This window comes from Sus scrofa, chromosome 12 (assembly GCF_054392235.1).
Source record: "Sus scrofa isolate SSC_HxYL_T2T_F1_AM1 chromosome 12, Sscrofa_HxYL_maternal_Yorkshire_Landrace_v2.0, whole genome shotgun sequence".
In the NCBI taxonomy this organism is placed as follows: domain Eukaryota; kingdom Metazoa; phylum Chordata; class Mammalia; order Artiodactyla; family Suidae; genus Sus; species Sus scrofa.
This window is the reverse complement of record NC_139394.1, coordinates 26,187,883-26,205,354: the sequence shown is the minus strand read 5'-3', so window position 1 is coordinate 26,205,354 and position 17,472 is coordinate 26,187,883. Positions and strand designations below refer to the sequence as shown.

General features: G+C 49.3%; 1 protein-coding gene across 3 annotated transcripts in view; it reads left to right on the top strand.

Annotated features, from left to right (window-relative positions):
- The window catches only part of FAM117A (family with sequence similarity 117 member A), a 54,600-nt gene that overhangs the window by 15,452 nt on the left and 21,676 nt on the right, over positions 1-17,472 (top strand). Inside the window, exon 2 of one of the 3 annotated variants that reach the window (XM_003358095.6) lies at positions 15,798-15,967. The exons of 1 other annotated variant lie outside the window; for it this stretch is intronic. In XM_003358095.6, coding sequence (XP_003358143.3) covers positions 15,798-15,967 — 170 coding nt within the window. Of the gene's footprint in view, positions 1-15,797; positions 15,968-16,795; positions 17,000-17,472 lie in introns of those variants that run through there. One more of the 3 variants, XM_084984731.1, reaches the window with a different exon arrangement.

Genomic DNA, 17,472 nt, shown 5'->3' with positions numbered 1-17,472 from the left:
ATGGACGTTCCCAGGCTAGGGGTTGTAGGGGTTGAATTGGAGCTGCAGCTGCCAGCCACAGCCACCCCAGATCCAAGCTGTGTCTTCGACCTACACCACAGCTTGTGGCAGTGCCAGATCCTCAACGCACTGAGCGAGGCCAGGGATCAAACCTGCATCCTCATGGAGACTAGTCGGATTCCTTTCTTTCTTTTTTTTTTTTTTTTTGTCTTTTTTTGCTATTTCTTGGGCCGCTCCCTCGGCATATGGCGGTTCCCAGGCTAGGGGTCGAATTGGAGCTGTAGCCACCGGCCTACGCCAGAGCCACAGCAATGTGGTTCCGAGCCGAGTCTGCAACCTACACCACAGCTCACGGCAACGCCGGATCGTTAACCCACTGAGCAAGGGCAGGGACCGAACCCGCAACCTCATGGTTCCTAGTCGGATTCGTTAACCACTGCGCCACGACGGGAACTCCCGGATTCCTTTCTATTGAGCCACAACGGGAACTCCCGAATCTCCTTTTCTAACTAAAGTCTTTTTTTTGCCCTCGCCTTTTCTTTTTCTCTCTTTCCTTTTTTATTTTATTTTTTTTACTGCGCTCATGCCAAAAAGTTCCAGGGCCAGGGTTCCAACTTAGCACCACAGCAGTGTCCCTGAGCTGCTGCAGGGACAATGCCAGGTCCTTAACCTGCTACATCACAAGGGACATCCCTGCTCTTTTTGCACTCACACAAAAGAAGACCTAAGTTCATTTCACCTTCTTCCTGGGATCTAGCTACCTTCCCGTTTGCTATTTTTACCCATTTTCCCTGGGATCTCCCTGGCTTCTGCATTCCTGTTGAAGAGGAGAAATGGTGAATGGCTGCCCAGGGTTAACTTACAAGGGGGCGTACCTGAGGTTATATCTAACTCCAACTGTGTTTCTGGACTTACAGGGACCACCTTAGTTCTGCCCACATGCTGGGCTTTGCTTGTGGGATGACATGCTGCTGCTGCTTTTTTTCTTTTTTAATGGCCACACCCACAGCCTATGGAAGTTCCTGGGCCAGAGGTTGAATCCAAGCCACAGCTACAATCTACTCCAACCCACTGTGTTGGGCCAGGGATCAAACCAGCACCTCTACAGTGACCTGAACCACTGCAGTCAAGGTCTTCACCTGCTGCACCACAGCAGGAACTCCAACATGGCCCTTCTTAGATTAGTTTAAAGTCTCCTTCACTTAGTAGCTTTTTTTTTTTTTTTTTTTAACTTTTTTAGGGCTGTACCCACAGCATCTGGAGGTTCCCAGGCTAGGTGTCTAATCGGAGCTACAGCTGCCAGCCTGCGCCACAGCTCATGGCAATGCCGGATCCTTAACCCGCTGAGCGAGGCCAGGGATCAAACCCGCAACCCCGTGGTTCCTAGTCAGATTCGTTTCCGCTGCGCCATGACAGGAACTCCCTCACTTAGTAGCTTTATTCTACCTCGGACTGATGTACACCTTTCAATTCCTTGCCTCCTATGAATTGCCTCATAGGCAATATGCCTCATCCACTGTTTCATTTCTTTCTGCCCACCTTCTCCCTCCCCAAATTAGAAGACCAGAACAGGGGACCCAAATGAATGGGACAGCAGCCTGCCAAGATTGAACTGCCGCATGGTTTAGATCTTGCCACGGATTTAGTTTTGCTCATCCCAAATTAAGCCAGCTCTTTTTTTCCCTCACAGCTTTATCTTGAAAAATTTGAAACCTGCAGGAAAGTCGCAAACTCAGTGCACATCCATTCATCTTTCACCTTGGACTCGGTGATAACTCTTTGCCGCAATGGTCTAATCTCTCTTCTCTCCTGTGTATATTATGTATGGGTATCTCCCGTGTGCATCCATAGGCCCATTTTCTGGTGAACTGTTTGAAAATAAGGTGCAAATACCATGGCACTTTGTCTATTGCTTCAGTGGCATCTCCTGAGAATGAGAACATTTTTCTACACAATCACAGTGTCCTTATTACACCTAAGGAAACTAATTTCGTGTTGTCTCATATCCAGTTCCTTCCTGGTCATATTCCCCCTTTGATGGTTCTTATTTATTTATTTATTTACTTTCTTTTTAGGGCTGCACCCGCAGCAATATGGAGGGTCCCAGGCTAGGGGTTGAATCAGAGCTATAGCTTCCGGTCTACACCACAGCCACAGCAATGCCAGATCCGACCTGCATCTGTGACCTACACCACAGTTCCCAGTAACGCCGGATCCTTAACCCAGTAAGGCCAGGGATCGAACCCACAACCTCAGGGTTCCTAGGTGGGTTCGTTTCTGCTGTGCCACAACGGGAGCTCCCTTTTGTTTTTATTTTTGATCTAAGAATCTACTCAATGTGCTCATTGGGTTATCGCTTCCCCTCCCCACCCCACCCCCGGCCAAAAAAAAAAAAAAAAAAAACCTGTGTAAAATTCCCCTTTCATCCCTCTCTTTTTGGTTTTAGGTTTTTGGTTTTTTAATGACTGACCTAATGAAAGTGTGGACCCGAGGAGTTACCTGCTGGTGCAGTGGGTTAAGGATCTGGTGTGATCACTGCTGTGGCCCCAGCCACTACCATGGTGCGGGTTTGATCCCTGGCCTGGGAACCTCCACGTGCTGCGGGTGTGCACCCCCCAAAAATTAGATGCTTTCCAGCTGTCCCACATTCTAGGTTTTTCTTTTTTTTTAACTCAATGAATTTTATTACATTTATAGTTGTACAGTGATCCTCACAACCCAATTTTATAGCATTTCCATCCCAAACCCTCAGTGTATCCCGCAACCCCCCAACCTGTCTCCTTTGGTTTTTCAAAGTCTATGAGTCAGTATCTGTTCTGCAGAGAAGTTCACTGTGTCCTTTTTTTAGATTCCACATGTCAGCAATAGCCTATGACGTTGGTGTCTCACTGTCTAACTTCACTTAGCATGATAATTTCTAGGTCCATCCGTGTCGCTGAAAATGCCATTCTTTCTTTCTTTTTTATTGCTGAGTAGTATTCCACATTTTCTTTGTCCACTCCTCTGTTGAAGCGCATTTGGGTTGTTTCCATGTCTTGGCTATTGTATATAGGGCTGCAGTGAACATTGGAGTACATGCGTCTTTTCGAGTCATGGTTTTCTCTGGAGAGATGCTCAGGAGTGGGATTGCTGGATCAAATGGTAATTCTCTTTTTAGTTTTCTGAGGGATCTCCATACTGTTTTCCACAGTGGTTGCACCAATTTACATTCCCACCAACAATGTAATAGCGTTCCCTTTTCCCCACACCCTCTCCAGCATTTATTGCTTGTAGACTTTTGGATGATGGCCATTCTGGCCGGTGTAAGGTGGTACCTCATAGTTAGGTTTTTCTGACTGTTTCCTCACGATGGCATTTCATTTGTTCGTCTCTCCTCTGGATTTCCTGCAAGTAGGAGGTGAGGTCTAGGGCCCGATTCAACTCAGGTAAAACATTTTGTGGGTGAGATTGTATACTTCATAACCTCTCGGCACACAATGTCAGAGTCACTAGTAAGGCAGTGTTTGATCAGTTGAGCTGGTGACTCCCAGATTTCCCATTGTAATAGTACATTATTCTCTTGTAAGTGGTTTTTGGGGAGATACTCTGGCATTATTATTTTTTTTATTTTTTATTTTTTTGTCTTTTTGCCATTTCTTGGGTCGCTCCTGCGGCATATGGAGGTTCCCAGGCTAGGGGTCGAATCGGAGCTGTAGCCGCCAGACTACACCACAGCCACAGCAGCTCGGGATCCGAGCCGTGTCTGCAGCCTACACCACAGCTCATGGCAACGCCAGATCCTAAACTCACTGAGCAAGGCCAGGGATCGAACCCGCAACTTCATGGTTCCTAGTCAGATTCGTTAACCACTGTGCCACGATGGGAACTCCTACTCTGGCATTATTTAAGTATTCTATCCTTCATAATGTTTCTCCCAGTAGTTTTGGCATCCGTTGATGATACTTCCTGATCGAGCTTCATTTGGGAGTTGCATAAAGCCAGTTCTGAGCTGGTACTGAGAAGTGAATATTGACGTAAGCTGTTCTAAAGAGGAATAAAACATTTTCTGGGGGTGGCGTTCCCTTGTGGTGCAGAGGGTTATGGATGCAGCATCATCACTGCAAACTTGGATCGCTGCTGTGGCATGGGTTCGATCCCTGGCCCCGGGAACTTCCACATGCCATGGGTATGCCCCCTGCCCCCCCAAATCCTTTTTTCTTTTGGGTTTTGCAGTTGTTGGGAGGAAGGCAACAAAATGGGGCCATCAAATTCTGTCCAAGTCTGTGTATTTTGTGTGACTTGGACTGATAGTAAATTGAGTATCGGCTGCTTTCACATAGAGTGTGCCCTGGCAGTTTGCTTGAGGTCAGGGAGGAGGCAGGCTGGATGAAACTAAAAACAAGTCCTGGTTTGTTCACAAAGCACAAATGATTTTGACTCTTCGAACATTATCTGTAATTCTATGCTTCTTTCCTTTTCTTTCTTTCACGCGCTTTCCACTTTGCTCGCTAGAAAAGGAATCCCTCCTCCTTTCATTTGAAGTCTTCTTCCTCCCGCTGCTCTACATGCCCCTTGGGTAAAATGATGTCGCCAAGACCCAGGTCTGATCGCTTGGGTTCCTAGCACAGGAAAGGAATGGAAGCCTTCCAGTCCCCAGTGAAGTTCCTGAACCAGGCCTCTGGGCAGTCATGGCAGCCGGGTCTGACCTGGAAACACCAGGGGGGAAATGGACTTTGCAAAGTCTTCTCTGGGGAAAAGGGCCCATGTCTCAACCTGCTCTGCAGCGTTGGAGAAATCAGTTCACCTCTCCGCACAAGGATGCCCCCCCCAATCCCCGATCCCCCTGGAAGCTCCGCCCCCTCTTCCTTAGCAGAATTCCTGAAAGTATGTGGGGCGCACATGATCAGGACGGAAATCCAAGGATCGCTTCAACCACCGTTGTCCTCTCACAGGACTGACTGTAGATGAAACTCCTCAATCTCTGGTTCTTCCTTCACCTCATTTATCTTTAAAGAGCTGACTGGACATCGTGATTTCTCCTCTGCTTGATAAGAATCAGATTGTTGTCTGAAGTGAAGATACCGAAGGGTTTATGCCTGTCCTCTGAGTTTAGAGCCACTTAGAAATTCATCACTCCCAAATAACCAGGGGATAAGGGTAGCTTTTAGGGGGAGAGGCTTTTTTTTTTTTCTTTTTTTGTGGTCACACTCATGGCATGCAGAAGTTCCCCAGCCAGGTATCAAACCTGTGCCACAGCAGTAACCCAAGCCACAGCAGTGACAATGCCAGATCCTTAGCCCCCTGAGCCACCAGGGAACTCCAGCCATTTATGACCTTTTTCTTTTTTTTTGGGGGGGGTGTCTTTTCAGGGCTGCACACACGGCATAGGGAGGTTCCCAGGCCAGGGGCTGAATTGCAGCTGCAGCTGCTGACCTGCACCACAGCTTGTGACAATGTGGGATCCTTAACCCACTGAGCAAGGCCAGGGATCGAAAGCGGGTCCTCCTGAGTACTGGTCAGCTTGACTGCTGCTGAGCTGGTGTTCCCATTTATGACTCTTTATGCTGTTCTTGTGAAGGCCAAATAGATCCCCAAGGAGAGCATGGTGCAGTCAGTGACCGCTAATCTTGTGTCCTGTTCTAAGACTCTTAAAATCCTACAGAACTCCTCCTCAGAAAATTCAGATAAAAGGTGAAAAGTTCATACCACTTCCTTTTCTTCTAACTGAAGCTTCTTGAGAACTGAACAAATGTCTTAGTAACTGCTGTCTGTTCTTTACATGCCATCCTTCCACACACACACACACACACACATGCACACACTTTGGAATTGCCTTTCCCCTCCTTGCTGATAAGAGTTAGAACGTGGCTTATTTTTACCCCACAGTGACGTCTGCTCATGGGTGAGTCCCGACCCCTCTCTCCAGCTGCCCCCAGATGTGCTCCACATCCTAGGGAGTCAGACACAAGCTAGAAATGCTTCCACTTGAGCCGCCCACTGAGATATGGAGCCAGTAGTAATTCATTGAGGTCCTGGCTGAGAAGTTTTTCGTGTTTATACAAATGCCACTCTTTTTTCTCTTTCTGAGGGAAGCCTTGTTGGTAAGGGAGATGAGCTGTTAGGCTTTTTTTTTTTTTTTTCTGTCTTCTTTTTAATCTTGTTTCTTCAGTTTCTTCTCCCTGTAGCCGATGAAATGAGCTATGGCTTGGTGTTGAAAGAAGGGTTTAAAGCCTCGCCTTTAATTTTCCCAGCTGGGATGGATGGGGTCTCCTCGGGCTTTCCAAGGAGGGCTTCTAACTCTTGTACAGTCATATTGGGGATTTCGGTTTGACCACAACTTCCCTCCAAAACCCACATGTCCCTGAGTTAAGCAGTTAAGCGGTGCAGGACCGCAAAGCAGCTCAGAAGACCGGCTGCACTGTTTAATCCCAACACATGTGCTGAAATGGAAAAGGAATCCCTGTGAAGCTGTGAGGAGGAACTTCCCCTACTTACTGCAAATCTGGTATTGGGGAAATGTTTAGTAATTCTGAATCTGTTTCACTTAGCTCCTCTCCAGATTAGCATCTCCCCCATCCCCACCCCCCCAACAAAAATGCTGCTAGGAGACGGGACAGGACAGGACCTGCTCCTTCAGCGTCCAACCATGTGCCTGCCTGAGCCTCCTGGGTGGCCCTGTCCCTGCCTGCTTCTCCTGAAGTGAAGATCTGGAGTTCCTGTCGTGGTTCAGTGGAAATGAATCTGACCAGCGTCCATGAGGACACGGGTTCAATCCCTGGCCTCGCTCAGTGGGTTAAGGATCTGGGATTGCCATGAGCTGTGGTGTAGGTGGCAGACATGGCTCAGATCCTGTGTGGCTGTGGCTGTGGCATAAGCAGAAGCTGTGGCTCCAGTTCGACCCCTAGCCTGGGCATTTCCATATGCCGTGGATGCAGCCCTAAAAAGCAAAAAAAAAAAAAAAAAAAAAAGAGAGAGGAATATTCAAAAAAAAAACAAAAACCGAAAAAAAACCCTGTGACTGAGAAAAAGTATATTGTTAGAAAACCGTGTGGAATAAGACCTCGTTTTATTAAAAATATCTATCACGCGTATGTGTCCAGAGACAAGGAAGGATGTGCACAGTGATGATTGCTAAGTGGCAGCACGCATAGTTTTTATTTTTCAGTTTTTGCTAGTCTGCATTTTTTAAATCTCCTTTAATTTCCTCCAGTATGTGTCCAGCTTCTGTTATAATGAGTTATTTTTGCTAAAAGAGGGAAGGCGAGAGGATTAGTGCTAATAATGGCTCACACCCCAACGACCCAAGAAAGTGACTAATAACTTGTTTGTTGAACCTGCGCGTTGCTGAGGTTTTGCCACGTGTGAAATCTCCTTGGCTGTCTCTCTGTCCTTCCTTCTGTAGTCCTTTTGAGGGGTTTGGGGATCCCTGGTCCTCATGCTGATGGAGGGTGGCTGGGGCGCAGCCTTGTCTTGCGTCCGAGGCCTCTCTCTCCTGCACTGCCCCGGAGATGGTAAAATAAGTGAAGTAGCCGCCTAGGTGCCCTGCCAGGGCCCTCTGGACAGGGGCTGGTTTCCCCTCTGAAGCTGCGAGAACCCCACCCACCCACCCGCCTTCGCAGTTTGTCTCTGGCCACATTGAGAAGGGCAGCCACAGATGCCTCACTTCCTGCATCATCTGCCTCCCTCCTCCTTCCCCCGACTCCTCCTCCTGAGAGCTGCCGCCCTTCTCCTTCGGCTTCCTGGAGTTTGCTGGTGTGGCCACGGCTGTGAGGGGACAGCAGGGGTAAACTGGTGGTCCTTCGGAAGGAAGAGTCAGTGACTGGGGGGACCCCCCCCCCCGCCGCCGCCCCGAGGTTGTGCCCGGCAGCCTGGCACTTAGGGATTGTGTCAGCCTTTCCCACTTCAACCTGATCAGCAGCTTCTGGTCCTGCTCCTCCTGCCTGATCACCAGTGCTTATCACAGGGCCGGCTCGTGGTGGGCCCTCAAAGGCCACTACTGAAGGAATCGGTCTGTCTGCTGTGGTGTTTCAGGCCCCTCTTGTCACCTCTCTGTGCCTTTCCGCCCTGTTCACCATCCCTCACCGCGCAGGCACTGGACCTGGTCCTCTCTGCTCAGGGACCCCTCTCCCCCAAGCCATACGAACGCAACAGTTGGGAGACGGGGCCAAGTGGCCCTGGAAGATAGCACCTAGGGCTCCTTATCTCCGGTGCGCGCTGTTTTGTTTTGTTTTTTCCATTTGCCGTTGCCCAAGAACCAAAGCTCACTGCTGAGCTGCATGGTGAAATGGCCTGGCGCCACGCCAGGGAGCTTCGCCAGGTGGTTGGGCTGTGGAGGCTGCTGCATGCGATGGGCCGATAATACCCCACAGTGCTGTAAACAGGACGCCCCACCCTCCCGCAGCCACCCAGCCAGTGCCCCGGCCGCCTGCTGCTTTGTCATGGCCAGTCGTGATAGGGGCATCTCAGGCAGGGCAGCTGATTGTCCTGTTGCCCAAATCCGAGAGGGGTACTTTCCAGAAATGAAACCAGTTCATCTTCCGACCACAAGCAACCGTTGTGACTTCTTAGCGCTTCTCCTTTAACCATAATCACACAATTGCAGGGCAGAACCCCATACCCAGATCTTTCCGGTGCACCCTTGAGGGTGCAATAAACCGGAGCCCAATTTCAACTGCCCACACGTGTGAGATTTCTTAGGGGAGGTCTCGGGTGCAAGGCACAACCCGAGTTCGGACCTTGATGTTGATGCCCACGCCCACCAGCGGCTCTCTGTCCCCTGCACCATTTGCTCCGGGTGCCATCTGAGTTGGGTTAGACGGTCCCTTGGAAAGGAAAGGCCTCTGACGCTGAAGCTGTGCACCTCCCCAAGGGACAGTGGTGGCTGGAACTTGCCCTGTGTGTGTCTCCACTTCCTAGGCTCCCCCACCCCCATCTTTAGTCCTAAACGATTGTGGGGGGAGGGTATAGTTGACAGTAGTTGGTTTGACATAATCAAGCTAATGACGACTTTAAAGCCTTTTTTTTTTTTTTTTTTTTTTGGTCTTTGGTCCTTTTAATCTGCACCTGCAGCATATGGAGGTTCCCAGGCTAGGGGTCTAATTGGAGCTGTTCCTGCCAGCCACAGCAACGCCAGATCTGAGCTGTGTTTGCGACCTATACCATGGCTCACGGCAATGCCGGATCCTTAACCCACTGAGCAAGGCCAGGGATCGAACCTACCATCTCATGGTTCCTAGTCAGATTCATTTCGGTTGCACCACGATGGGAACTCCTTTAAAGCATTTTTGAGTCTCGTCTTCTGTCGCTTACAGTGTCCTTAAGAGGAAACTGAGGCTGGGACAGAGGTCCTGGCTGGATGGGAGAGCCAGCCTGGTGAGGGTGAGCAGTGTGGTTGGCAGTCACATTGCAGGGAGGGCCGAGCTGCAGTCAAAACTAGATCCATCCCATCTGAGTCCCTACCAGATATTTAGGGGCCCTGGTGCATCCCAGTGGCCCCTTCAGGGATGGCACAGAACATGTTGGTGTCTGATTTGGGCTTTGGTTTGTGTCACGTTTGGGGGGAATCTGACACCTCGGTTTAGCCCTTAATCAGTTTTGAGGCCCAAATTAGCAGGTACTCACTCAACCATTTGGGTTTTTTTTGGTTGTCTTTTTAGGGCCCCACCCTCAGCATATGGAGCTTCCCAGGCTAGGGGTCGAATCAGAGCTGTAGCTGCCGGCCTACACCACAGCCACAGCAGCGTGGGATCCGAGCCATGTCTGCAGCCTACACCACAGCTCCTGGCAATGCCGGATCCTTAAGCCACTGAGCAAGGCTAGGGATTGAACCTGCATCCTCATGATGCTAGTCAGATTCGTTTCTGCTGAGCCAGGACGGGAACTTCTGGGGTGGGTTTTTTTAAATAAGCGATAGAATGGTTTAACTTTCCAAACCTAATCTTTTAAAGTGCCTGCCTCCTTTATTTTCTGAGTGTAAAGGAAACATGGCATTTTAGTCTCCTCAAGGGGGCTAAGAACATGGGGGTCAGGCGGGGAGAAGGGGTTCTGCTGAGGGCTTCGAGGCAGAAGGGAGTTATCTCGCCGCTGGGCTGATAAGGAGCTGGGCTGGCACCCTGTGCTACGACGTGGAAACTATAGAAATAAAGCTGGAGTTCCCATCGTGACGCAGTGGTTAACGACTAGGAACCATGAGGTTGCGGGTTCGATCCCTGGCCTCGCTCAGTGGGTGAAGGATCTGGTATTGCTGTGAGCTGTGGTGTGGGTCGCAGACATGGCTCAGATCCCACATTGCTGTGGCTCTGGCGTAGGCTGATTAGACCCCTAGCCTGGGAACCTCAATATGCCACGGGTGCAGCCCTAGAAAAGACAAAAAAAAGGAAAAAAAGAAGGCTGAGGCCCAGAGGGGTCTCATTAGAGGAAAAGAAACTGAGGCAAGTCCTCCAGTTGGACACAGATGCAGCAACATCCTTGCAGGTCTAGCAGAGGAGGAGGCTGGGTCGAGGCCGCTTGTTCTGGATTAGGATGTTTGGTGTCTTCCCATCTGCCTGTCCATCCCTTTTTTTTTTTTTTTTTTTTTTTTGGTATTTGTGTTAATTTTTTGTATATGGAGGAGCAAGTCAGAACCGAGGAAGCCCTTTGAGTCTTGTGAATAACTGTCGACTTTTGAAGCCTCAGAGTCTTTGTGAATAACTTTGGTCAGAGGTGGCCAGAAGCAGGTAGAATTGATCAAAATGAGTGGTTGGATTCACATACCAAATTCCAGGATCCTGGGTTCTCCCGAGTCTCAGGGGCGCTGGGGACTAAGGTGCCACCTCTGATTATTGCTCCTGAGATTGGACTCCGCCGCCTGTGGCTCATGAATGGGTGAGCTGTGAAGGTTATCAGTGGGAACGATTTTAGGGTAAATTGGGTGTGGTTTCAATTGTCTCTAGAGGATACTAGAATCCTCTCTGCCAGGTTTCAAAGACATCTCCACATAACCTTCCCACCAACCCCCCCCAAACAAAAAAATCACTCCTGACACCCGGTCAGGCCTGCAGTCTTCTTCTTTACTCCCCTCCCTGAAAGGAGCTAACAGGCAGCCAGTTGTTCCTCCAGGTGTGTAGTTAGGTGTCCCCATACCCTTGGGGACGATCCTGATGCAAAAGGGCCCAGAGCCCCCATGACGGGTTTAGGGGAAAGGAGGCTTGGATTTGGATATAGCCCTGCCACTGCACCACCAAGTCTAATCTGAGATTGGGTTTTTCTGTGCCTTGGTTTCTTTTCTTTTTTTCTTTGCTGCACCTGCAGCATATGGAAGTTCTCGGGCCAGGGATCGCATCTGAGCCTCAGCTCTGACCTACACCACGGCTGCGGCACCGCTGGATCTTTAACCCACCGCACTGGGCCAGGGATCGAACTGGTGCCTCAGCAGCGACCCAAGCTGCTGCAGAGAGAGTGCTGGATCCTTAACTCTGCGCCACAGTGGGAACTCCATCTGTGCCTTGGTTTCTTTATCGGTTTTTCTGGAGCCCCTTCGAGGAGCGCAAAAGACTACATACACAAGCACTTTGTGAGGAGGCGGCACAACTTGAAAGTATTTTATAAACAGAAGAGTGTACTTTGGGTTTCAGGATGGAAAAATCTAAAGGAGCCTTCTGCTGAGGGGCTGGGGAAAGCGCCTCCGAGATAGCTCCCCAGCGCTGGGCCAGGGATCGAACTGGTGCCTTTCCCGGAGTCAGAGCCTCTCCTTTGGACAGCGGTGACGCTGTTGCTAGGATCATGGTGTCCCAGCCTCGCTGTCTGTCTCTTGCTCATTCGCTTCTCACCTGCCTCTTTACTTTCTTCTCATGTTATCCTCGTAAATGTGCTTCCCCCTGCCTCATCCATGAGCCCTTAGAGATGGTTCAGGAGAACCACAGGTCAGCATTTGGTGTCTGGCCAGGCTGCCGGCATAGGTCAGAAGCTCCCAGAAATATCTGGTGGCCACCTTTTGCTCTTAAACCCAGGGTAGGAACACAAGTGGTTGAAATGTCAGTGTAGGAGACAAAGTTGGGGCTTGAACCTCGCATGCCTGTCGCTACCTTACTGGGCAACAGGTGCATGGAGGGGAAGAAAGGTGGTTGGGTCTCGCTGAGCCTGGCAGAGAGGAAGAGGGACAAGCAGCTCCGGGGCTTTGACTCACAGGGAGTGGGCTGAGCACAGATATTCAAGGCAGACAGACTTAGAATCCGGGTGTCGTTAGAGCAGGCTCACCCTTGTAGGAACGGGTTTTTGATTTTATGCAAATACTTAGGTATCTGCCAATCGCCAGCCCTTTAATAAACAATCCGTGGCCAAGGTGCTGTGTGGGGTTCCAAGATAAATTAGACACAGCCCTTGGCCGCAGGTTGTTTATTATCTGAAAGTTACAAGTACTCGTAATCCAAGAAAGAGGCTGGTAAGTACTAAAACAGTACAAGGTACCAGGGGAAATCAACAAATCTCCAGACGTTCCTTCAAGGGGACTATGGAGGTTCCCAGACGAGGGGTCCCATCATAGCTGCAGCTGCCAGCCTACGCCACAGCCACAGCAATGAGGGAACCGAGCCTCGTCTGTGACCTACACCAGAGCTCACAGCAATGCCAGATCCCCAACCCACTGAGCAGGGCCAGGGATCGAACCCATGTCCTCCTGGATACTAGTTGGGTTTGTTACTGTGGAGCCACAACAGGAACTCCCCCATTTTTTATTTTAAAGAGTGCAAGGCCTTCTTACAGTACATCTCATAGTATTGTCCATGATTATCTCTGGGTGTTGAGATTTAGTTTTTTTCTTCCTGTTTATGTATTTCTTGACTTTTCTACCTTCATGCTTACTGCTTTTGTAATTATCGGTTCTTTTAAAATTGCATTAAATGAGCATATGTATGATGGCTGAGGGAAGTGACTAAAGAAATAAGTTAGGAATCAGGTAAGAACTGAGGCTAAAAGTTGTCCCTGCAGTAGCATTTATGATATCCAGATTGGGGTAGTTGGGAATCCTCTCAAATGTCCAATAATATGGGAGTGGTTCAGCCAACCGCTGAAGATCAACCTGGTGGAATATTATGTAATCTTTAAAAATGACAGATATGTAGATTGTTGATACTTGGAAATAGGTACATGAAATGGGTAGATCAAAGCAGAACATCATGTAGCATATTTCATATTGAGTACACTATTGCAAACTGTGTGTAACTATTTATTTATCTGTCTTATTGTCTTTTTAGGGCTGCACCCGCGGCATATGGAGGTTCCCAGAATAGGGGTCTAATTGGAGCTGTAGCCACCAGCCTATGCCACAGCCACAGCCACGCCAGATCCGAGCCGTGTCTTCGACCTACATCACAGCTCACGGCAACGCTAGATCCTTAACCCACTGAGCGAGGCCAGGGAATCAAACCCGAAACCTCAGCGTTCCTAGTCAGATTCATTTCCACTGAGCCTTGACAGGAACTCCATGTGTAACTATTTAAATGGATTCGGAGGATGTGGATAGTGTTGTTAGCGTTTCTTTCTTTCTTTTTCATTGTGAAACACACATAACATAAAATTGACCATTGAGGGGTTCCCGTTGTGGCTCAGAGGAAACGAATCCGACTAGGAACCCTGAGATTGTGGGTTTCCATCCCTGGCCTTGCTCAGTGGGGTAAGGATCCAGCATTGCTGGGAGCTGTGGTGTGGGTCGCAGACACGGCTCAGATCTGGAATTGCCGTGGCTGTGGCATAGGTGGGCAGCTGTAGCTCCGATTCGACCCCTAGCCTGCGAACCTCCATATGCTACAGGAGTGGCCGTAAAACAAAAAGCAAAAAAAAAAAAAAAAAAAAACTACCATTGAACCATTTTAAGATTGTGACTCAGTGGCATTAAGTACATTCACAATGTTGTGTAACCATCACCACCATCCCTTTCCAGAACATTTTCATCATCCCAAGCAGGCACCCTGTGGCCCTTAAACCCTAACTCCTTGTTCCCTTCTCCCCCTAAACCCCCTGTCCCCTCAGTTCTCCTTTCTGTCCCTATGAATTTGCCTATTATAGGTACCTCGTATCAGTGGAATCAGAGAATATTTGTCCTTCTGTGTCCGTCTTATTTCATGTGGTGCAATGTTTTGAAGTTTCACCCATGGTGTAAGTAGCATGTGTTAGAATTTCATTCCTTTTTGAGGCTAAACACTCCTTTTTATGTGTAGACCATATTTGGTTTATCCATTCATCTGTCGATGAACACTTGGGGTGTTTTCACCTCTTGATTTATTGATTTTTGCTTTTTAGGGCCGCACCTACAGCGTCTGGAAGTTCCCAGGCTAGGGGTTCCATCAGAGCCGTAGCCGCCGGCCTATGCCACAACCACAGCAACGCAGGATCTGAGCCTCGTCTGCAACCGACACCATAGCTCAGGGCAACACCGGATCCTGAACCCACTGAGAGAGGCCAGGGATCGAACCTGCAACCTCACGGATGCTAGTCAGATTCGCTAACCGCTGAGCCACAAGGGGAACTCCTGTTTTCACCTCTTGGCATCTGTGGATAGTGCTCCACGAACCTGGGTGTACAAATACCTCTTTGAGACCCTCCTTTCAATTCTTTTGTTTATCTCCCTAGAAGCGGAATTGCTGGATAGCATGGTGATTCTATATTTCACTTTTTGAGGAACTGACAACCTGTTAGTGTCTTTTAAATATCAAGCTCTTCAAGTTTATTTATATCTGCAGTCCCCAGTTCCTTTTGCTGTGCTGAATGCACACGTGAACTATCAACAGATTAGTGCAGATGTGAAAGCATTTTGCTCTCTGGAGAGGAAAGAGCCTGATGGACCTTAAGATCGTAGGCTGCTTTGAATGTGGCCTGAAAAACACGGTCAACCCAGATGGCTGCAACTTAAAGGTGATTCCAGCACCCTTGCAGGTGATCAACAGTGACTTTGACCTTCCCCCGGAATGCTTTAGCCGAGGTCAAAATAAAATGAGTGGATTTATAAGTGCTTTATTTCTGTCCCATGTAGCCAGAAGTCAGAGGCAGAAGAGAGAACCAGACGAGTTGGATGCTCATCCTCTTTGTCTGAGGCACCTAGGGTCCCTGGAGCCAGCCAGCCTTGAAGAAAGTGGGGGGAGCCCTTCAGTGAATTGTTTGAATTTGTGCCGTGTGGAGGAACCCTGTAATAAAGCTGGAGGGAGGAAGAAGGGCAGGAAATAAAAGATGGAGGAACCCATGCTTTCCATTCACTTCCAGGGACCTCTTTAGTGATGGGAAACAGTCCTGCTCTCAGGAAACTTGGGACGCAGACCTGGGAGGTCACAGTTCATTAGGAACAGAAGAAAGAGAGGACATGTATAAAGTAACCCCTTGTCCGGAGTGCAATGGTATAAATTCGTTCCAGTGACAAAGAACAGCTGGTTGAGTCAGGAGGGAGGCGGATAGAAGGGAAGACTGGCAGTCTCGAGAGGCTTCCAAAAGGAGACAAGGTCAGGAGTTCCCGTTGTGGCGCAGTGGTTAACGAATCCGACTAGGAACCATGAGGTTGCGGGTTTGATCCCTGGCCTTGCTCAGTGGGTTAAGGATCTGGCATTGCCATGAGCTGTGGTGTAGGTTGCAGATGCAGCTCGGATCCCGTGTTGCTGTGGCTCTGGTGTAGGCCGGTGGCTACAGCTCTGATTAAACCCCTAGCCTGGGAACCTCCATATGTCGCAAGAGTGGCCCAAGAAATGGCAAAAAGACAAAAACAAACAAACAAAACAAAACAAAAGGAGACAAGGTCAGTTACCATGTCTGCTTCCTTCATGCTGACGTCACGCCGTGCGGGCTGTGCTCTCTTCCAGCCAGCGTCCCGTGTTCTGTGGCCCCTGAAAAGCCAGTGTGCAGGCCTCAGCCGCCCCAGGTCCGACGTACCTTCTCCTTGGACACCATCCTCAGCTCCTACCTTCTGGGCCAGTGGCCACGAGATGCTGATGGGGCCTTCACCTGCTGTACCAATGACAAGGCCACCCAGGTAATGAAGCGCTCTGCTCATGGGCTGAGGGGTAAGGATGGGGCAGTGGGCTGGCTGAGGCGGCCTTGGGGCTGCTTACCAGCACTTGGTCAGAGACATGACCTGCCCCGGGCTTTGGCCACACATCGTCACCATGTAGCTTTTCATCCTCTCATCTTTACCAGTTTGATTCTCTCCATAAACTTACCTGAAAATGAATCTCCATTAACTTACCTGAAAATGAATCTCCATTCTACCTGACTGGTGGGAAAGAGAAGTCAATCTGGGTTTATCCATTTGGCTTTGAGTTTTCATGTGCAGGTAAGCACAGCTGATCTGGGGATTTATCCTAGGTTTCAAAAAATGACATGCCAAAAAATTGATGGCATTCTCATCGTGGCTCAGCGGAAACGAATCTGACTGGAATCCAGGAGGACGCAGGTTCGATTCCCTGGTCTCGCTCAGTGGGTTAAGGGTCCAGCGTTGCTGTGAGCTGTAGTGTAGGTCACAGATGCGGCTTGGATCTGGCGTTGTGGTGGCTGTGGTGTGGGCTGGCGGCTGCAGCTCCAGTTGGACCCCTGGCATGGAAACTTCCACATGCTGTGGGTGTGGCCCTAAAAAGACACACACACACACACACACAAAAGAGGATGTTTACCTTGTTAAAACAAGTCAACATTCAATGGAGTTAATTTATCCCCAGACAACTGGAAAGGGTGGCCAAAAAGTCTTGAGCCACGATAGGTCCCACTGGAGCAACGGGAAAGTTCTCAGATAATGGAGAGTTGATCCCTAGTCAGCAGCCCGCTCCAGCACTGCACTGGATCCGTTTGAGTCCTGTGGAGGCCAGGTCCCCTCCTTCAGGATTTTTCCTCACAATAGTCTTTTCACGAAGAATCCTAAACTTGGAAGGGATCTCCATCAATCATCCAGCCCATGGGGCAGTTTTGGAATGAGGTAGTGTTAGCCTAAGCAGTCATCTCGTTTGTAAAATTATTTTATTTATTTATTTATTTTTTAGTGCCACACCCATGGCATGTGGAGTGGTCCCAGGCTAGGGGTCTAATTGGAGCTATAGCCACCGGCCTACGCCACAGCCACAGCAACGCAGGATCTGAGCTGTGTCTGCGACCTACACCACAGCTCACAGCAACGCCAAATCCTTAACCCATTGAACAAGGCCAGGGATCAAACCTGCAACCTCATGGTTCCTAGTCGGATCCATTTCCACTACACCACGACGGAAACTCCATATCTTGTGCTTTTATTTATGGTTTTATAGTTAAGCAAGTCTGCTTTGTTCTTTTTTTTTTTTGTCTTTTTAGGGCTGCACCCGCGGCATGTGGAGGTTCCCATACCAGGGGTCCAATCCGAGCTGCGCCTGCCGGCCTACACCACAGCCATAGCAACATGGGATCCGAATCGCGTCTGAGACCTACACCGCAGTTCACAGCAATGCCAGATCCTTAACCCATGGTGGGGATCGAACCTGAAACCTCATGGTTCCTAGTCAGATTCATTGCCGC